The sequence below is a fragment of the Drosophila elegans genome, unplaced genomic scaffold (assembly GCF_018152505.1).
Source record: "Drosophila elegans isolate 14027-0461.03 unplaced genomic scaffold, ASM1815250v1 contig_753, whole genome shotgun sequence".
Taxonomy (NCBI): domain Eukaryota; kingdom Metazoa; phylum Arthropoda; class Insecta; order Diptera; family Drosophilidae; genus Drosophila; species Drosophila elegans.
This window is the reverse complement of record NW_024546108.1, coordinates 70,698-88,341: the sequence shown is the minus strand read 5'-3', so window position 1 is coordinate 88,341 and position 17,644 is coordinate 70,698. Positions and strand designations below refer to the sequence as shown.

The 17,644-nt window shown below is 42.6% G+C and overlaps 1 protein-coding gene across 1 annotated transcript; it reads right to left on the bottom strand.

The window, feature by feature from the left end:
* Positions 1-1,472: 1,472 nt before the first annotated feature.
* LOC108136543 (iron-sulfur protein NUBPL) lies at positions 1,473-2,740 on the bottom strand. The gene is made up of 2 exons (XM_017257843.2): positions 2,493-2,740; positions 1,473-2,436 (listed from the first exon to the last, which is right to left on the bottom strand). Exons 1-2 carry the CDS (start codon positions 2,662-2,664, stop codon positions 1,751-1,753), a joined length of 858 nt encoding a protein of 285 aa, XP_017113332.1. The 5' UTR covers positions 2,665-2,740; the 3' UTR covers positions 1,473-1,750.
* Positions 2,741-17,644: the final 14,904 nt, after the last annotated feature.

Genomic DNA, 17,644 nt, shown 5'->3' with positions numbered 1-17,644 from the left:
CTTTATATAGCTGCCATAGAAAGTATAGTTAATTTAATATATTTCGCTGTTTTTAAGAAATGTACAATTCTAAATTAATTTTTTTGTATAATTTTTAAAACAATTTGGAGGTGTAGTAATTATACCCTTGCAGAGGGTATTATAATTTCAGTCAGAAGTTTGCAACGCAGTGAAAGAGACGTTTCCGACCCTATACAGTATATATATTCTTGATCAGCATCACTAGGCGTGTCGATCTAGCCATGTCCGCCCGTCCGTTTTTTAGTTTTTCGATATATAGTAATGGTTAAATATTTCAGTATTACGGTTTAAATTTCATCAAAATCGGACGACTATATCATATAGCTCCTATGGGAACAATCGGAAAAAAAATAATTACGCTTTTAGTTTTATTTTAGAGGTGCCATAGGAACTCAAATAATTGAGCTGCAATCATCATAGCTTCAATGCTTTTAAACATACATGCAAGTAAATCAAAATTTTAATGTCTTCAAGAATATTGAATTTTTGCAATAGCTGCAAGGGTATATGAACCTCGGCTTGCCGAAGTTTGCTTCCTTTCTTGTTTTATTTGAATTAGACCAGCTCGGGCTTTTCGAATAATCTTTTAACTTGAATTTCAAGTTATTTGAATGGCAGAACTTTCCAATATGATTAACGTAACAGCTTGAGTGCTACAGGGTAGTCATTTCAACACATTGCTATTTACTTTATTCATCAAGGACCTTCGTTTTGTCATAACACATTCTCGAATACTAATGTATGCTGATGATATTAAAGTTTGTTTGTCCAATAATAAATTGCATAAGCGTTTCGGCTTATTTATTGTTTTTAGAGATGGTGTCTGAAGTTTTAAAGTTTTACTTGACCCAAGATTAAAATTCGACTGTCACATAAAGTCTGTTAACAAGGCTATGAGTGTTCTTGGGTTTATCAAACGATGGTCGAAAGAATTTGATGATTATTTTATCCGTCTGTTTATTTGTCCGTCCTAATTTAGATTATTGCGCTCCCGTTTGGAGTTCCCAATATCAAGTACACATCGATCGTATTGAGTAAAAAAACAAAGAAAACAAGCATAGAAAGCGTTCAGCAGAACAAACTTGATCACATATTACTGATCCATCAGTGTTCATATTGTTCTGGTGAATGGCACATAGAATTGGTAAGCCGCTTAATTTGAAATGTGCCTTTTAGACCAACCCGCAACTAACATCCTTTTAACATGCCAAGATGTACATCAAATTTACACCTGCATGAACCATTTCGTGGTATTTGTAATTATAATAAAATTTGTTTTTCAGCCTCGTTAAAAACTACAATTTTAACATATTTGCACCGTACTTAATGTAATTTGTTTTTATAAATGGGTCTATGTTTTGTTATTTGAGATTTCCTCGCGATCTCGATAATTGCCCACAACGCAAAAACGGCCCGCGCGAAACAAGCTTGTGTTTGGTCTCGTTGGGCCATTTGTTTGTACTATTTATGGTGCAAGAATATAACTTATTTTAAAACGTTAAAAACATTTTATATATTTACAACTTTTTTCGGCAAATAAATATTATTTTTATAAGTTAGCTGAGTTTTTAAGATAATCTTTTTAAAGGCGAAAAAAAATCTAGTAGAAAGTGTTTTATAATTAAAATCAAACTTATTTTTGTTGTGTATAACAATTAAAACATCTTGTTTATATTTTTTAATCAAATTTAAACAGCTAATATTAAGAGACACCACCATTTATCTTTATCTAACGGCCCTTTTGTTTATCAAGAATTTCCGAAATCTTCTTCGCCAATTGTGTAAACAGATTTGAGTATTTGCTTTCTGGATACTTGATAACAATGGGCACACCAATCTCGCTGCACTCCGCTATGTGCGAGTGCAACGGGAGGGAAATAAGCTTGCGGGGTAGAGAATTTGTTGAGCAATTTTTAAAAAACTCGATTCGTTGATTACAATTTTCACAAGTGGAGTACCTCATGTTTTCCACAAGACCAAAGATGGGAACATTTAATTTTTCGTACATCCTAGCACCCCTTATGGTCACCTGAACGGCAGCACTATGAGGAGTGGTTACGAGGATAACACCTGTGATTGGTACGTGCTGGGACAGCGAAAGATGAACATCCCCAGTTCCCGGTGGAGTATCTACAACCAAAACATCTAACGGTCCCCATTCCGCACCCTTTAAAAGCCGTTGTATGGCTGACATGACAAGAGGACCGCGCCAGATAACTGAGCCTTCCGAGGGTGTGATCATGCCCATAGACAAGCATTTAACATTGTAATTCTGCGGGGGAATCATTAGATTCTGATCGTTTAAGACCGGCTCACAATGGATATTCATCAGAAGGGGTACAGTCGGACCGAATATATCCCCATCCAGCAGGCCCACTCGCTTCCCCAGTTTGGCCATGCTGCAAGCAAAATTCGCTGTAAGAAGAGAACTAGTATCGTCATGTCTCAGAACAATTTTCGGTGTTGCCCACCTGCTACTGTGCTTTTGCCAACTCCCCCCTTTCCAGACGCAACGACTATAATGTCCTGAACTCCAATAATCGGTTCCTTCTTGGGCAATCCGCGAGCAACCAAAGCTGTCTGGCGCTCACTCATGTTACTGACGAAAGAGCGTCGGATTATGCTGAAAAATGGACGCAGCATGGCTATATCAGATAAATCTGAAAAGACTGCAATCGGCAATTTTTTTTTAGAAATAAATTACTGCGAAGATTAAGATACCGAAAATAAATATTTAAATATAAATATCGATATTATTAGAAAAATAATTAGTATTTGTGTTAAGATATAAAAAACTGTTTCCACAGAGCAACATCCACCGTTATTTCCACTTGGCACTTTTAGGATTGCTTGGAGAAGGAGATACATTTTACCGCGAAGTCAGCTGTCGGCAAATTGTTGAAGTAAATAAATAAACAATAATATTGGAAAACAATTAATTCCACAAGCAAGGGAAGCTAAATTGTCCATGACTTCTAGCCAGAAAATTCCATTAGGCTAAATGCTGCAATTAAAATAAATGCGAAAATTGAATGCGAGCACAAAACATTCGCCCAAAACGTTTTTACCAAAAATTCCGGAAATACCGATCAAAAGTACTGAAATCAAGAGCAACTGCAGCAAATCCTGGACGGAGCACCACAAGGCATTACGGCTATATCTGCCAGGAAAAATAAAAACCATCAAACGATACCATTAGCTCCCCTTCCTTGTTGTCCAAGCTGAATAGCATTATGAATGTATTGCTGAGCATAAAGATTTCCGTAAAATACATATTCGTGATTTTTAATTCATTTCGTTTTGATTTGAGAAAATTCAAAAGTAAACAAGCCCAGATCAGATGTTCGTGGCATTCACATGTCGGAAAGCATTATCTAAATGCTAAATGAAATACCGTTAAAAATCAGCATTTTCCGGTATTTTTTTTTTCAATGTATCATTTATAACAGTATCGCATTCTGATATGCAGGGCAAAAGCCTGTTTTAAAGCTTTGGCCTTTCTCATATGCGGTGTCCTATGGTCATGTCCAAATCGGGCTGATCTCAGGGAGTTCAAGAGTAAAGGTTTTACCACTTTCTTGAATACCCGATTCCGTTTCCATGAGAAAAAAATATGCAAGCTGCAAGCGCATTTACTAAATTTTTGGTAAAAAGGTCACGGTATTACTGCCTTTTTAACGTTAAATTCAAACTTTATTATTTTGTTTATTAAATTGTGTTAACGTTTTAACGTTTAAAGGTTTTTAGTTATTACCTTTAAATGGTAAAAAATATTTCGTGTGCATTAAACCTCGCTTTTTTATTCCGGCTTGTCGTCAAATCCAATGAATGAGCAAAATTGTACTTTTTAAATACAATTTTGCTCATTGATGTATCGGCCCCTGTGGTATTTCATCGAATGGTATTTTTATACCAAAATTCATTAATTGCTCATAGGAACCGTCATAGGTTGTCTTGCTCGCACTTACTTAAAATCGTATAGTAAAAACAAAAAATGAGCAACGAATGAGGCCAGCAATGTAGTGTCATAAGCCCATTAGTGATTTTCCCATGGTGGAGCAGTGGCTGAAAAGGGATATGGCTTCTTAAATGTTTCGACAATCCAAAAGCCGCATTGCCGAAAACATTAAACTGCTCCATGGCCCCTTCTTTTTTTTTTGACCCATAGATTGTGGTGTGGCCACAAGGATTTGCCGCTTTTGCTCTTATTTTCAATAATTTTTATGCTAAAGAGTTTTATTTTCACAAGCAATCAAGAACTGCACCCACCTTATCTATAAAAATCATTGGTTTTAGTGGGTTTTTTAAATGTGCCTGATTCCATTGGCTCAATTAGCATTTAGCTAATTCTACTCCGACATGTGAGTGCCACGAACAGCTGATCTGGTTTTGTTTACTTTTAAATTTTGGCAAATCCAAAAGAAATTAATAAAAAATTAATGAACATGAGAGAGTTTACTAAACCCTGTAATGCTCAGCAGGACATCCATATTGCGACCGAGGCAATTGCCAACTTGGACGACAAGGAAGAGAAGCTGATTGCGTTGTTATGACGGGTTTGCAATGGAGACCACCACAGTTTCTAAAATGGGCAAGGATCCCCGTATATGTGGGAGTTATATCCTGCCAGAGATCTAGCAGTAATGCATTGTGGTACCGCGAGCAGAATTTGCAGCGTGCGCTCTGGTTTCAGTAATTTTTATAGAAAATAGATTTAAAAAAAAAATAAAGAATTACGCCAACCTTGCATACAGAATACAGCTGTTGTAGTGGAGGCACGAAAAAAATATAGTTAAACATCGGTATTTTCCGGTATTTGAATGGGTGAATGGTTTTTAATCGCATTTAATAATCGCATTTACTTTAAATGCGGCATTTAGCCTTATGAGATTCCTTGTGAATATAAATGCGCATTAGGCTAAATGCGTTTTAATGCGCCAATGGAATCAGGCTATTAAATTCTTAATACTCAGCAGGACATCTATAATGCATGGAGGCATTTGCCAACTTGGCTGACAAAGAAGGGGAGCTGATGGTGTTGGTTGACGGGTTTGCTAAAAAGACCACCACAATTTTTAAAAAAGTGAGTTTTTTCCTGCCTGAGGTCCAGCAGTAACGCACTCTGGACCTGCGAACAAGATTTGCTGTGCTTGTTCTTCTTTTCATTAAATTTTACGCAAATTAGGTTGTTTATTCAAAAAAAATCAAAATACTTGCATATAAAAAACCAGCTGTTGCAGTGTGGCACTAACGAAATATCGTTTAATATCAGTATTTTCCGGTATTTTTTCTAAAAACGTGGCGATTCCAGCATATAGCCATTAGCTAAGTAGTCAGATCGAAGTTTTGGTATTACTATCAGTCAGCTTGGCTTGGTGACAAACGGATAACAATTCAAATTTAAAGCGCCAGCCTGCAACTATATTTAATCCAAAAAAGAAAATTGGAATTTAAATGGATTCCCAATCCCAATATGTTGTCGTCAAAATTGTATTACTATAGTAAATGTTGCTGGGTTTTTCGTAAATTTTTTTGATCTAACATAAACTATGCCCTGCCAACTCCAACTTCCAAAGAATACATTTTTTATGCATTACGCGGGGGCCAGGTGTACGTGCACCCAGAGAAATCTGTCAACGATTTTCAATTTGTTGGTATTTTTTTCCGTCGAACCCAGTACCGACGTGCAAAAAGGGACTGTCGAAAAGTGTTTGCCGGTTATTTGCCTCTCGCTCTCTTCGATAGGAGGCGAACGGTTTTCGTCGATCTGAGTAGTAGGCTTTATGGGAAGCCCTTATATAGGTTTGTTATTATAGGTTTGTTGCAGTTAGTCCCTCGCTGCAGTCCCGTTGTTGATCGCCGGTTTGGTCGATTTACGTTGGTATGAGGATGGTGCGTATTCTGCGTAGCTCTTGTAGGTAGGTGGACGGTCGTCCGGATCACGTTGATACGGGGATGGTGATTCGTTGTATCTCCTGTAGGTTGTTACGGAACTGCATCTTTCCCGGATTGCAGCGCCGGCTAGCCACGGCGTTCCAGGGCGGAGTACCCCCTATGCCCTGCAGTCCGAACAATCGATTCCGACTTATCGGACGTTTCACGTCACTAACTTGACGATTTACCATCTCTACCACAAAGCAAAACAAAACAAAGTTATATTTACATCAAAACTTTGACAATTGGACGAAATTGGTGGCTTTGATGTCCTTGCCACAACGCACCCACCCAACCTTGGGTGCCCCAAAAAGGATGTAGGGGGCACGCCCCATCTCCGGCAGACCGGAGTCTATTCCTGGTGGATTAGGATCGGCTCATCTCCTCGCCCAAGGTAACTTACACAAACATCTCGGTAGCTTGTTCACATTTAATGTTGGGCAAGATTAATAAATAAATACATTCATTATTGATGCCTACTAATAATCTACTCTTTTCGTTAGAAACACTCAAGGCCGATCTCAGACCGTCGCCCAGATGAAAAGCGGTCAAAGCGGCAACAACCGAAGGGAAATTTTTAGACGCTTAACACTACAAGTGTCAGGCAAAAAATCGCCGCACGGCACTAAATTGGAGGCGTTTGCCAAGCCGGGTCGCCTAATCCTGAGGAGCTCCAAGGGAAAAGAAGGGACGCGCTGAAAATGTAAGTACGCTAAATAAATCCCACAAGTCATTAAATTTCGCGATCCAATTTAGACATAGTTGATCGCGCGGCCAGGGTTCGGAATTAAGCCTCTAATTTTAGATTAGATTTCACAGTGAGTACCTGACAATCTGGACTAGGTGACATTACAAAAACAATGACTAAAGCTTATTTATTGCAGAGTTCCTCGTCGGATGTGCTTGAAACTGCAGCCAGAGTGCAAAAATCGCTAGCGGCGAAAACCAGCGCGAGTCCGCACGGAGCAAATTGGTCCGGAGGATAGCGCAGCGTCCGCGTAAGAGGAGCCGGAGGCAGTGCGTCGGTGGACTTGGAGATGACCACGTGGCCAGCGCGGGCATTCGTTCCCGGAACGGACTCACCGAGGTAATCTCCGTATCTGGCCGTCTCGGAGGCAGTCGCTGTAGCTGCTGATGCTGGGGGCTGCTGCTGATCGCTGCTGCTGCTGATCGCTGCTGCGGCTGATGCTGCTGCGGCTGCCGCTGTTGGAGCCGATTGCTGCTGCTGGGGATGCTGCTGTGGCCAATGCTGCTGCCGCCAATGCTGCTGCGGCCAATGCTGCGGCGGCTAATGCTGCTGCGGCTGGTGGACGACGACCAGGTTAGGTCCGCCTGGTAAGTGTTCACTTCCCGAATCTTTTCAATTTCCGGGGCCTTCTAGATAGGGTTCCCGGTGGCTTTAATATTTACAAAAAACACTGTTATTTATAAGTTTATTGCAAATAAATAACCACTCACTTTAATTTATCTAAACACCAATAATGCACATATGAACTTATTTTTCCACGACTGTTCTCCTACGACTTATTGCAGCAACTAAAGCAAAACCCTGACCTACACCAAAGTCGTTCGCCATTTTCCCTCCCACTCTCTCAAGATGGGTCAGCGAACGTATTCAAGGCTATTTAACCCAGTTAACGAGCGATCCGGGCTAAATTTAAATAGCTAGATCCTCTCCCTCTATCAATAGTAGGTGTCACCACCGAATCTTATCGATAGCGGGACCGGCTGACGTATCGGTTCGTTTTAGTATTTTCCAGACGGCTTCAACTGAATATGCAGCAAGGTAGGTGGCCGGTTGGCCGACGGTCAGCTTTCGTCCACTGAAGAGTTATGACGATTACGCTGGAAGGGTAACTGCCCTCCGTTCACTACTGGCCTAGAGACTCAGTCAGTGTTCAAATAATAAATTGGTTAACGGCGGTTGCCGGAGTTTGGTTTACGAGCGATGTGCTCTTTATTGGATTCAAATCAAAACTAAAACTAAGGGATTGACTTAAAGCTAACAGGGGCTCGCAGCGGCTACGCAAATATGCAGTGTTTGCCGTCTGCGCACGAGCATCCGGCTCATTGCATGGTCATCAATTTGGCCGGAGCGAAGTTGTTTACGTAAACTGTGGTCAACGACTTTAGTTCGGCTGGCCACAGTTAACTACTCCCCCTTAAGGCCGCCCTCGTTCGACCCTAATTCTGCAATTACTTCTCTTATTTGAATTGCGGATCTTTTTGCTCTACTAAGTCGCTGGTAAGTGAGGCCAATGCAGATGAGCGCGCAGCATATTGCTCCTGCAATAGTTGCTGCGAGATGCATTTGGTTGTTGTCGATCTCATTTCTGAACTCCTTGATAAACTCCAAGTTTCGTTCACTCAAGCGGTGAAGGTACGGGAGGCTGAGAACATCTTGGTTGGCAGTAATGTTTAGTAGGGGGGTGCTTGCTGCCCCGGAGTGTGTGCCATGTATCCAGACTTTTGTCCCATTGTCCACCCGAACCTTGGCTGACCTGTCGTTGATGATTATGATCCCTTCATCCACGTATGTGATTGGGTGTAGGTCGCTCTGTTGTGTTCGGCAATGCGCCACCCCACCTGCATGCAGTTCTTTGGCGCATGAACTCTCTGACGCCAAACGGCAGAATGTGGATGCCGGTGACATGGAGCAGTTTTTAATGGCGTGCATTTCTCCGCCGCATTCCGCTATGATGTTGTCTAGGATCTGCAGCATTGTCTCACTTTGGGCGACTGGAAAAATGGTTATCTTTTTACATGCTAATTTTATTTAAGGAAATTTTATGATGAAGTGTAAAACGTTAACGGACTGTAGAATCTTCACGGACGAAACATACAAAAGATCCCCTATGGGAGTGTTGGTGGGTTCCTCAATCCAAACTGATTTTAAGTCTTTGTGGTCTGGACTGACAATATTAATTTTGGCAAGGGTTATTGCAAGCATTAAATTCTGTAATTCCATCATCAGCATTCTGTTTCTAGCAAGTAGCGTCTCAAATAAGTGTCCAGTAACTACTTGTGATTTTTTGGCAGATCTCAGAATTTGATTAACGGTACAGGTTAGCTGATTAATTTGATTTTTAACTTTAGTGTTTATTTGAATTTGCCTATTACTTAACTCAACTAACTTCATTTCGGTAAATCTGATTTTTTCTAAATCGCCGGCGTCCGGTGTCCCTGCTACGACCTTTAGCACTGATCCTACGAAATCTAAACTCCTAGCTACTCGATGATGAATGCCCAGCGACTCCAACAAGTCCTGGAGGTGGGCGGTATCTACGCTTAGAAGCTTCTTCATATGGGACAGTGGAAACATGCTGATCAAATTTTCTGTTTCCTCCACTACGCGCGCATATTCCAAGAGGTTCGCTGTATGAGTTACGAACGCGAACTCCTCCCACACTAGTATTTGGTCGTCAATAACGGGAATATACCTGGCCTGCGAATAATCAGTTATGTGAGCCGACGCCAAGGATAGGAGGAGATAAAATATGAGTCCGAACCTGTGGAATTGAACTTTAGCTATTTTTTTGCTCATAGAGAGGTATCCCACCACCAATAAAAAAAATTTTAACTGAGAAGGATGCCGGTGGCAATGAAACTTATAGCTAGTAAGAATTTATGCAAAAGCGTAATAAAAATGAATAAAGAAGGACATCGTTGGTTGTATCATTTAAGATTGTCCTTGTGGACCACCCTCCCCTAATGAGGACCGTGGTCCCCAGGTCCGCTTCTACGGCTCTCTCCTCACACAAGGGTGTAAGTTTATTTCCTAGCCTTCTGTTAGATTTTACCAATACCTTCTCACCAACCTCGAAGACCCTATTCTGCCGGGATGCGTTCTCCCGGCTTCTTACCGCGTCCTGGGCGCTATTTATTTTTTCTCGGATTTTCATCTGTAAGTCCTCCGAGTTCGTCTGTACAACATCAGCTGGTCTTTTGTTAATGACCGAGTGAATTGATCTGTTGAACTTGGCAGGGGCTATTAAAATCAACTCTATGGTATCAGTTATTATCTTAATGCATCTAGCAAGCTTTAGATCAGGTCCTCAATTGTTCTAGAGGGAATGGGTTGCACGACTGCGAACTTTGAGAACTTGTCGATGCACGTCAGGAAGTATTTTTTTGTCCGTTGAAAAGATATCAATGTGTAACATCTCGCCTGCATGGGACGGGATTGGTGACTCGCCGATTCCTGTTTTGTGCTGATTGTGCTCGGCAGTAATGATTTCTCGTCTCTCTGCAATTGCAAAAACGTCTGTCATTCGGTTTTTGCAATGCCAGAATTTGGTGACTGGGAATTACCGGACCAATTTATCCTGTATCATTGCCAGCGTATGCAGATCGCAATGTATGGCATTTACGCCCTTGGGGACTATGGTGTCCGCGAGCTCCTCAAGCAGAGAAGTCAATGTGGTGCCGTCTTTTATTTCCAAAGAGCACGAAGCTGCGTTTAGACGGAAAGCGTGCTTCCTCCAGAGTTATCTGGTTCTGAAAGCAACTCAACGGCTTCTCCGTTGCTTCGATGGTGTGTGTGAGCGAGACTTCACTGTGGATAGTGGCCGCACACGAATAAGCTTCTTCCGCCTCCACAACGTTAAGTTGCTGTCTGGAGAGGGCATCCGCGAATAGATTCTCCTTGCCGGGCTTATAAATCATTTTAGCGCCGGACTCGTCGATATGAGCTTTCCATCGTTTGATTTTCGCATTCGGATTGGATTCCGATACTGCGAATGTTAATGGCTGGTGGTCAATATAGATGTTTATATATTTTACTGCATATAAATAGTTTCGCAGCTTGGCTAGTGCCCAAATTATGGCTAAGAGTTCCCTCTCGTTTGTGGCGTAGTTGACCTCCCTGTCTTTCAATGTCCTTGAGGTCATTGTTATTGGCCGACCCTCTTGGGACAATACTGCGCCAATGCCATAGGCCGAGGCATCTGTCGTTAGATCAAACGCCTTTTTATAGTAGGGGTATCCTAGCATCACGTCGTCGGACGCCAAGATATTTCGTAGTTTCTGGAACGCTTGTTGTTGCGCCTCAGAAAACTGAACCGGAATGTTTCGTTTTCCCCTTTAAGATGTCCGATATAGGCTTAGCTACGATAATAGCTGGGTAGGCCTAGAAATGATCTTGAGGTACACTTTTGGGTTCCGAAAATTCTTTTATAGCCTTTACCTTTTCTGGGTCTGTTGTGGCACCGTTACAAGTGACTATAAACCCAAGGAAGCTTACACCTTTCTTAAAAAAAACTAGATTTTTCTCCCGATACTCTCATGTTCGCATCGTACAGGCTCTTAGGTACCCAATCTACGTGCTTGATGTGAGAGTTTTCATCTTTTGAAGAAATGATTACGTCGTCAACGTAAACATAGAAAAACTTGCCGATGTGTTCCCGTAGGATGTCGTCGATGGCCCTCTGAAAAATGCTGCCTGCGTTTTTGAGGCCAAACGGTAATCTGCGGAATTCATATTTCCCCCCATTTACTGAGAAAGAGGTTTTTTCTCTTTCGCGTTCCGCGAGTATGATTGGGTGATAGCCAGACTTGAGGTCCAGCGTTGAGAAATATTTAGCATTAGCTAGGTTGCCTCATATCATGTTTATATTTGGCATGGGATATTTGTCGGACACGGTTCTTTCGTTTAATTTGCGAAAGTCAATAACTAGTCGCATTTTTCGGTTTCCAAGCTCATCGGTCCCTTTTTTATCCACAACCCATATCGGATTGTTGTAAGGGGATACCGACTTTCTGTTTCTGTTTCTAGCAAGTAGCGTCTCAAATAAGTGTCCAGCAGATCTCAGAATTTGATTAACGGTAGAGGTTAGCTGATTAATTTGATTTTTAACTTTAGTGTTTATTTGAATTTGCCTATTACTTAACTCAACTAACTTCATTTCGGTAAATCTGATTTTTCTAAATCGCCGGCGTCCGGTGTCCCTGCTACGACCTTTAGCACTGATCCTACGAAATCTAAACTCCTAGCTACTCGATGATGAATGCCCAGCGACTCCAACAAGTCCTGGAGGTGGGCGGTATCTACGCTTAGAAGCTTCTTCATATGGGACAGTGGAAACATGCTGATCAAATTTTCTGTTTCCTCCACTACGCGCGCATATTCCAAGAGGTTCGCTGTATGAGTTACGAACGCGAACTCCTCCCACACTAGTATTTGGTCGTCAATAACGGGAATATACCTGGCCTGCGAATAATCAGTTATGTGAGCCGACGCCAAGGATAGGAGGAGATAAAATATGAGTCCGAACCTGTGGAATTGAACTTTAGCTATTTTTTTGCTCATAGAGAGGTATCCCACCACCAATAAAAAAAATTTTAACTGAGAAGGATGCCGGTGGCAATGAAACTTATAGCTAGTAAGAATTTATGCAAAAGCGTAATAAAAATGAATAAAGAAGGACATCGTTGGTTGTATCATTTAAGATTGTCCTTGTGGACCACCCTCCCCTAATGAGGACCGTGGTCCCCAGGTCCGCTTCTACGGCTCTCTCCTCACACAAGGGTGTAAGTTTATTTCCTAGGCTTCTGTTAGATTTTACCAATACCTTCTCACCAACCTCGAAGACCCTATTCTGCCGGGATGCGTTCTCCCGGCTTCTTACCGCGTCCTGGGCGCTATTTATTTTTTCTCGGATTTTCATCTGTAAGTCCTCCGAGTTCGTCTGTACAACATCAGCTGTTCTTTTGTTAATGACCGAGTGAATTGATCTGTTGAACTTGGCAGGGGCTATTAAAATCAACTCTATGGTATCAGTTATTATCTTAATGCATCTAGCAAGCTTTAGATCAGGTCCTCAATTGTTCTAGAGGGAATGGGTTGCACGACTGCGAACTTTGAGAACTTGTCGATGCACGTCAGGAAGTATTTTTTTGTCCGTTGAAAAGATATCAATGTGTAACATCTCGCCTGCATGGGACGGGATTGGTGACTCGCCGATTTCCTGTTTTGTGCTGATTGTGCTCGGCAGTAATGATTTCTCGTCTCTCCGCAATTGCAAAAACGTCTGTCATTCGGTTTTTGCAATGCCAGAATTTGGTGACTGGGAATTACCGGACCAATTTATCCTGTATCATTGCCAGCGTATGCAGATCGCAATGTATGGCATTTACGCCCTTGGGGACTATGGTGTCCGCGAGCTCCTCAAGCAGAGACTCCATGCACGTGAAGTCAATGTGGTGCCGTCTTTTATTTCCAAAGAGCACGAAGCTGCGTTTAGACGGAAAGCGTGCTTCCTCCAGAGTTATCTGGTTCTGAAAGCAACTCAACGGCTTCTCCGTTGCTTCGATGGTGTGTGTGAGCGAGACTTCACTGTGGATAGTGGCCGCACACGAATAAGCTTCTTCCGCCTCCACAACGTTAAGTTGCTGTCTGGAGAGGGCATCCGCGAAGAGATTCTCCTTGCCGAGCTTTCCATCGTTTGATTTTCGCATTCGGATTGGATTCCGATACTGCGAATGTTAATGGCTGGTGGTCAATATAGATGTTTATATATTTTACTGCATATAAATAGTTTCGCAGCTTGGCTAGTGCCCAAATTATGGCTAAGAGTTCCCTCTCGTTTGTGGCGTAGTTGACCTCCCTGTCTTTCAATGTCCTTGAGGTCATTGTTATTGGCCGACCCTCTTGGGACAATACTGCGCCAATGCCATAGGCCGAGGCATCTGTCGTTAGATCAAACGCCTTTTTATAGTAGGGGTATCCTAGCATCACGTCGACGGACGCCAAGATATTTCGTAGTTTCTGGAACGCTTGTTGTTGCGCCTCAGAAAACTGAACCGGAATGTTTCGTTTTCCCCTTCAAGATGTCCGATATAGGCTTAGCTACGATAATAGCTGGGTAGGCCTAGAAATGATCTTGAGGTACACTTTTGGGTTCCGAAAATTCTTTTATAGCCTTTACCTTTTCTGGGTCTGTTGTGGCACCGTTACAAGTGACTATAAACCCAAGGAAGCTTACACCTTTCTTAAAAAAAACTAGATTTTTCTCCCGATACTCTCATGTTCGCATCGTACAGGCTCTTAGGTACCCAATCTACGTGCTTGATGTGAGAGTTTTCATCTTTTGAAGAAATGATTACTCGTCAAAGTAAACATAGAAAAACTTGCCGATGTGTTCCCGTAGGATGTCGTCGATGGCCCTCTGAAAAATGCTGCCTGCGTTTTTGAGGCCAAACGGTAATCTGCGGAATTCATATTTCCCCCCATTTACTGAGAAAGAGGTTTTTTTTGGGTGATAGCCAGACTTGAGGTCCAGCGTTGAGAAATATTTAGCATTAGCTAGGTTGCCTCGGACACGGTTCTTTCGTTTAATTTGCGAAAGTCAATAACTAGTCGCATTTTTCGGTTTCCAAGCTCATCGGTCCCTTTTTTATCCACAACCCATATCGGATTGTTGTAAGGGGATACCGACTTCTGAATTATCCCATTTTTAAGCAGCTCCTCAATCTCTTTGTTGACGAAATCCGCTGCTCCCATGGGGTACGGGTATAACTTCGCGTATATGGGCTCCTCACTAACCGTTCTGATGGTAACTACCTCCGAAGTTTTGTAAGGCAAAGCCTCATTAGGGTCTGCAAAAGCCTTTTTCCTGGTCTTTAGCATTTCTAAGAACGCGTTTTTTGCCAATGGCGGTGCATCTGAGCAATCCACATTGGTGAAGTTCACATCAGCGCACGTATGGAAATCAATCTGCTCTACTTCAGTGCCCCATTTTAGGTGGCCGGAAGCTAGGCAGAGTGACGCCCCTGCCTGTTTTAATAGCTCGAGGCCGATTATTCCATCAAAGGTAGTCAAGTCTGGTAGTACGAAAAAGGTAGCCCTAAGATTGAATATTGAGACGAAGCATTTATACGTGATAGTTGTACCCCCATGAATTGAATGAATGGTAAATGGGGTGTCAACTGGGCAAACGCCTTTCAATCCTTTGTGAGGTCGGATGAAATTTTTCGATGTGCCCGTTTCGATAAGGAATCTCATGTTAGTCCCCGCTACTCTTCGTCTGATGACGGGCAGCAGGGATCTTCCCTTTATTATATCGGAGTCATACTCTGAGATGGCGTCATCATCGATTTTGGCCGCTGCGCTGGAAGCTGCGGCGGTGTATTTCTCTTCAGTTTCGCCCACGCTCTTCGCGACGTGGTTAACTCTCTGCCTTTTAATGGGGCCTGAACGATCGGACACGGCCGGCTTCCTGTTTTGGTAAGCCGGTGCCTGAGGAGGCTTGTGCATTTTGGACATTGAAGGGTCAATATCCATCGGCTCAGAATTATTTTCACGAAGTCTGTCACTGCGTGGAGCAGAGTCAACATGAGCTTTGTGCTGCATTGTGAAATAGGGATTTTTGGCAGCACCTGTTTGGAAACTATTCTGAGGAGGGGTTTGTTGACGCTCTTGCGCCTTTGGATATTGTTTTTTATCCCTATCCTCCTGGCTTCTTGCAAATGAGGCCGCGAAAGAGTACCTCTCGTGATTTGCCTCCACCTCCTGAGCCAAAGCAAGTGCTGTTGGCATGTCCTTTGGCTTCACCGAGAAGAGGACATCTGTGAGGCTGCGTTTTAATCCCGAGATGAATACTCGAAGGGCATCATCTCAGAATTTTTCGCACAGGACTTCGGCCGCCGAAGCGTCGTGCGACATGGTGGCCTTGTTTGTGAGGAGGGTAAGTTTTTTCTCCACCTCGTCATAATATTGCAGCAGTGAAAGATTTCCCTGTCTGAGGGTACCCATCTCCTGCTCTATGACATGCATTGGGCGTTTATCGCTATATGTAAAATCTCGGCGACTCGCATCTAGGCGACGCGCATCGAAATTGAGTACTGTTCCGAATGACGACAGTACCAAGTCGGCGGGTCCCCTAACCTTGCTCCTGATTATTATTACTGCCTGGTAGTGGCGAGAGCTGCCATCGTATCGTCTAAAAATATGAGAGGCCGCTACGGCCGCCTGTCGCCAGGAGGCGTCCAGAGGCTCGTTACATTGAACAGTGTCCTCTATCTCTATAGCTTTATATGTTCTTATTTGAGGGGTATGGGATGGTGCTGACTGCCGCCACTCGCCCGGCCAATTCCTCAATTTGATTCCTTAGAGCTTGCTCCCTCAGCTGGCTTTGGGGGGTCTGTTCTGCAAGGGCATTGCTAACGACGGCCTGTATAACAGCTCGGAGCTGCTCGGGATCCATTTCTGTAGAGGGGGCTGGGGGCCTGAGTATTGGGGTTGAGGCGTGGAGCTGTCCCTCACTCTCGGACTCTGAGTCGCTTGAGTGTTGTTTATTGTTTCTATATTCGAAAAATTCACGCGCATATTCGAGAGATTCACGCGCATAAGCCAAAGCGCTGCACAACAAAGACAAAGTCGAAAGACTTTGGGGTCGAATTTCCTTTTGATATGCGGGACAATAAAAACACCAACAATGTCTGCAGGGTGACAGAATGTGCGGCCGCTGTACAAAATTATATTTAGTATACAATGAGAAAAAACGAAAACAGACCTCTGAAATGGCCGGCGAAATAGCGATGCGCCGTTACACAGAAAGAAAAATTATGGGGCATAATTTTAACTAATAAATTTATTATGTTGTTAAAAAATTTCGCATTGAAAATTATAGCTTTTGTATTTTTGTTGTTTAAGATAATTAACGTAATAACTGTTAAATTATAAATTAGAAAATTATAAATACTGATATTTTTCAAAAAAAATCACTATACACTTGTTATTAATATATTTTAAATTCTTTCGCTTTGTTGCTATAGGGGACAGAATTCAATGCTTGTCCTCCCTTTGCAGTTACATACATTTTTTTGAAGACATAAAAGTTTTGGCCGAAGGGCCCACTTACATGCTTGGTGAATTCGTTTTTTCCAAAAAATTGTCCTGTGGGTTCTAGTAACCACTTAGTTGAGCGCCAATTAGTTATTATACATAGGTTTGATGCAGTTAGTCCCTCGCTACAGTCCCGTTGTTGATCGCCGGTTTGGTCGATTTACGTTGGTATGAGGATGGTGGTTCTGCGTAGCTCTTGTAGATAGGTGGACGGTCGTCCGGTTCACGTTGGTACGGGGATGGTGATTCCTTGTATCTCCTGTAGGTAGGTGGCCGGTTGGCCGACGGTCAGCTTTCGTCCACTGAAGAGTTATGACGATTACGCTGGAAGGGTAACTGCCCTCCGTTCACTACTGGCCTAGAGACTCAGTCAGTGTTCAAATAATAAATTGGTTAACGGCGGTTGCCGGAGTTTGGTTTACGAGCGATGTGCTCTTTATTGGATTCAAATCAAAACTAAAACTAAGGGATTGACTTAAAGCTAACAGGGGCTCGCAGCGGCCACGCAAATATGCAGTGTTTGCCATCTGTGCACGAGCATCCGGCTCATTGCATGGTCATCAATTTGGCCGGAGCGAAGTTGTTTACGTAAACTGTGGTCAACAACTTTAGTTCGGCTGGCCACAGTTAACTTATGTAAACGCTCATTATGCCCTCTTTCCACACAGGCCATCCGTTGGAAACGGTTGGAGTTTTTGACAAGTGTGAAACTCCGATTTTCACAGAGAACATATACCTACGACCTTCCAAGGTCATCTGAACAGTTGTTGCTCATCAACAGGTCAATTATTTTTGTGTATATTTTGATGAGCCACAGCTGTTCAGATGAAATCGGATGGTGGATGT

What these genes read in the sequence shown, in the direction of transcription:
- LOC108136543 (XM_017257843.2), bottom strand. Translation starts at nt 2,664, where the DNA reads ATGCTGCGTCCATTTTTCAGCATAATCCGACGCTCTTTCGTCAGTAAC. An exon ending in TGGCAAAAGCACAGTAGCAG is followed by an intron (nt 2,437 to 2,492) that starts GTGGGCAACACC and finishes CTCTTCTTACAG; the next exon opens with CGAATTTTGCTTGCAGCATG.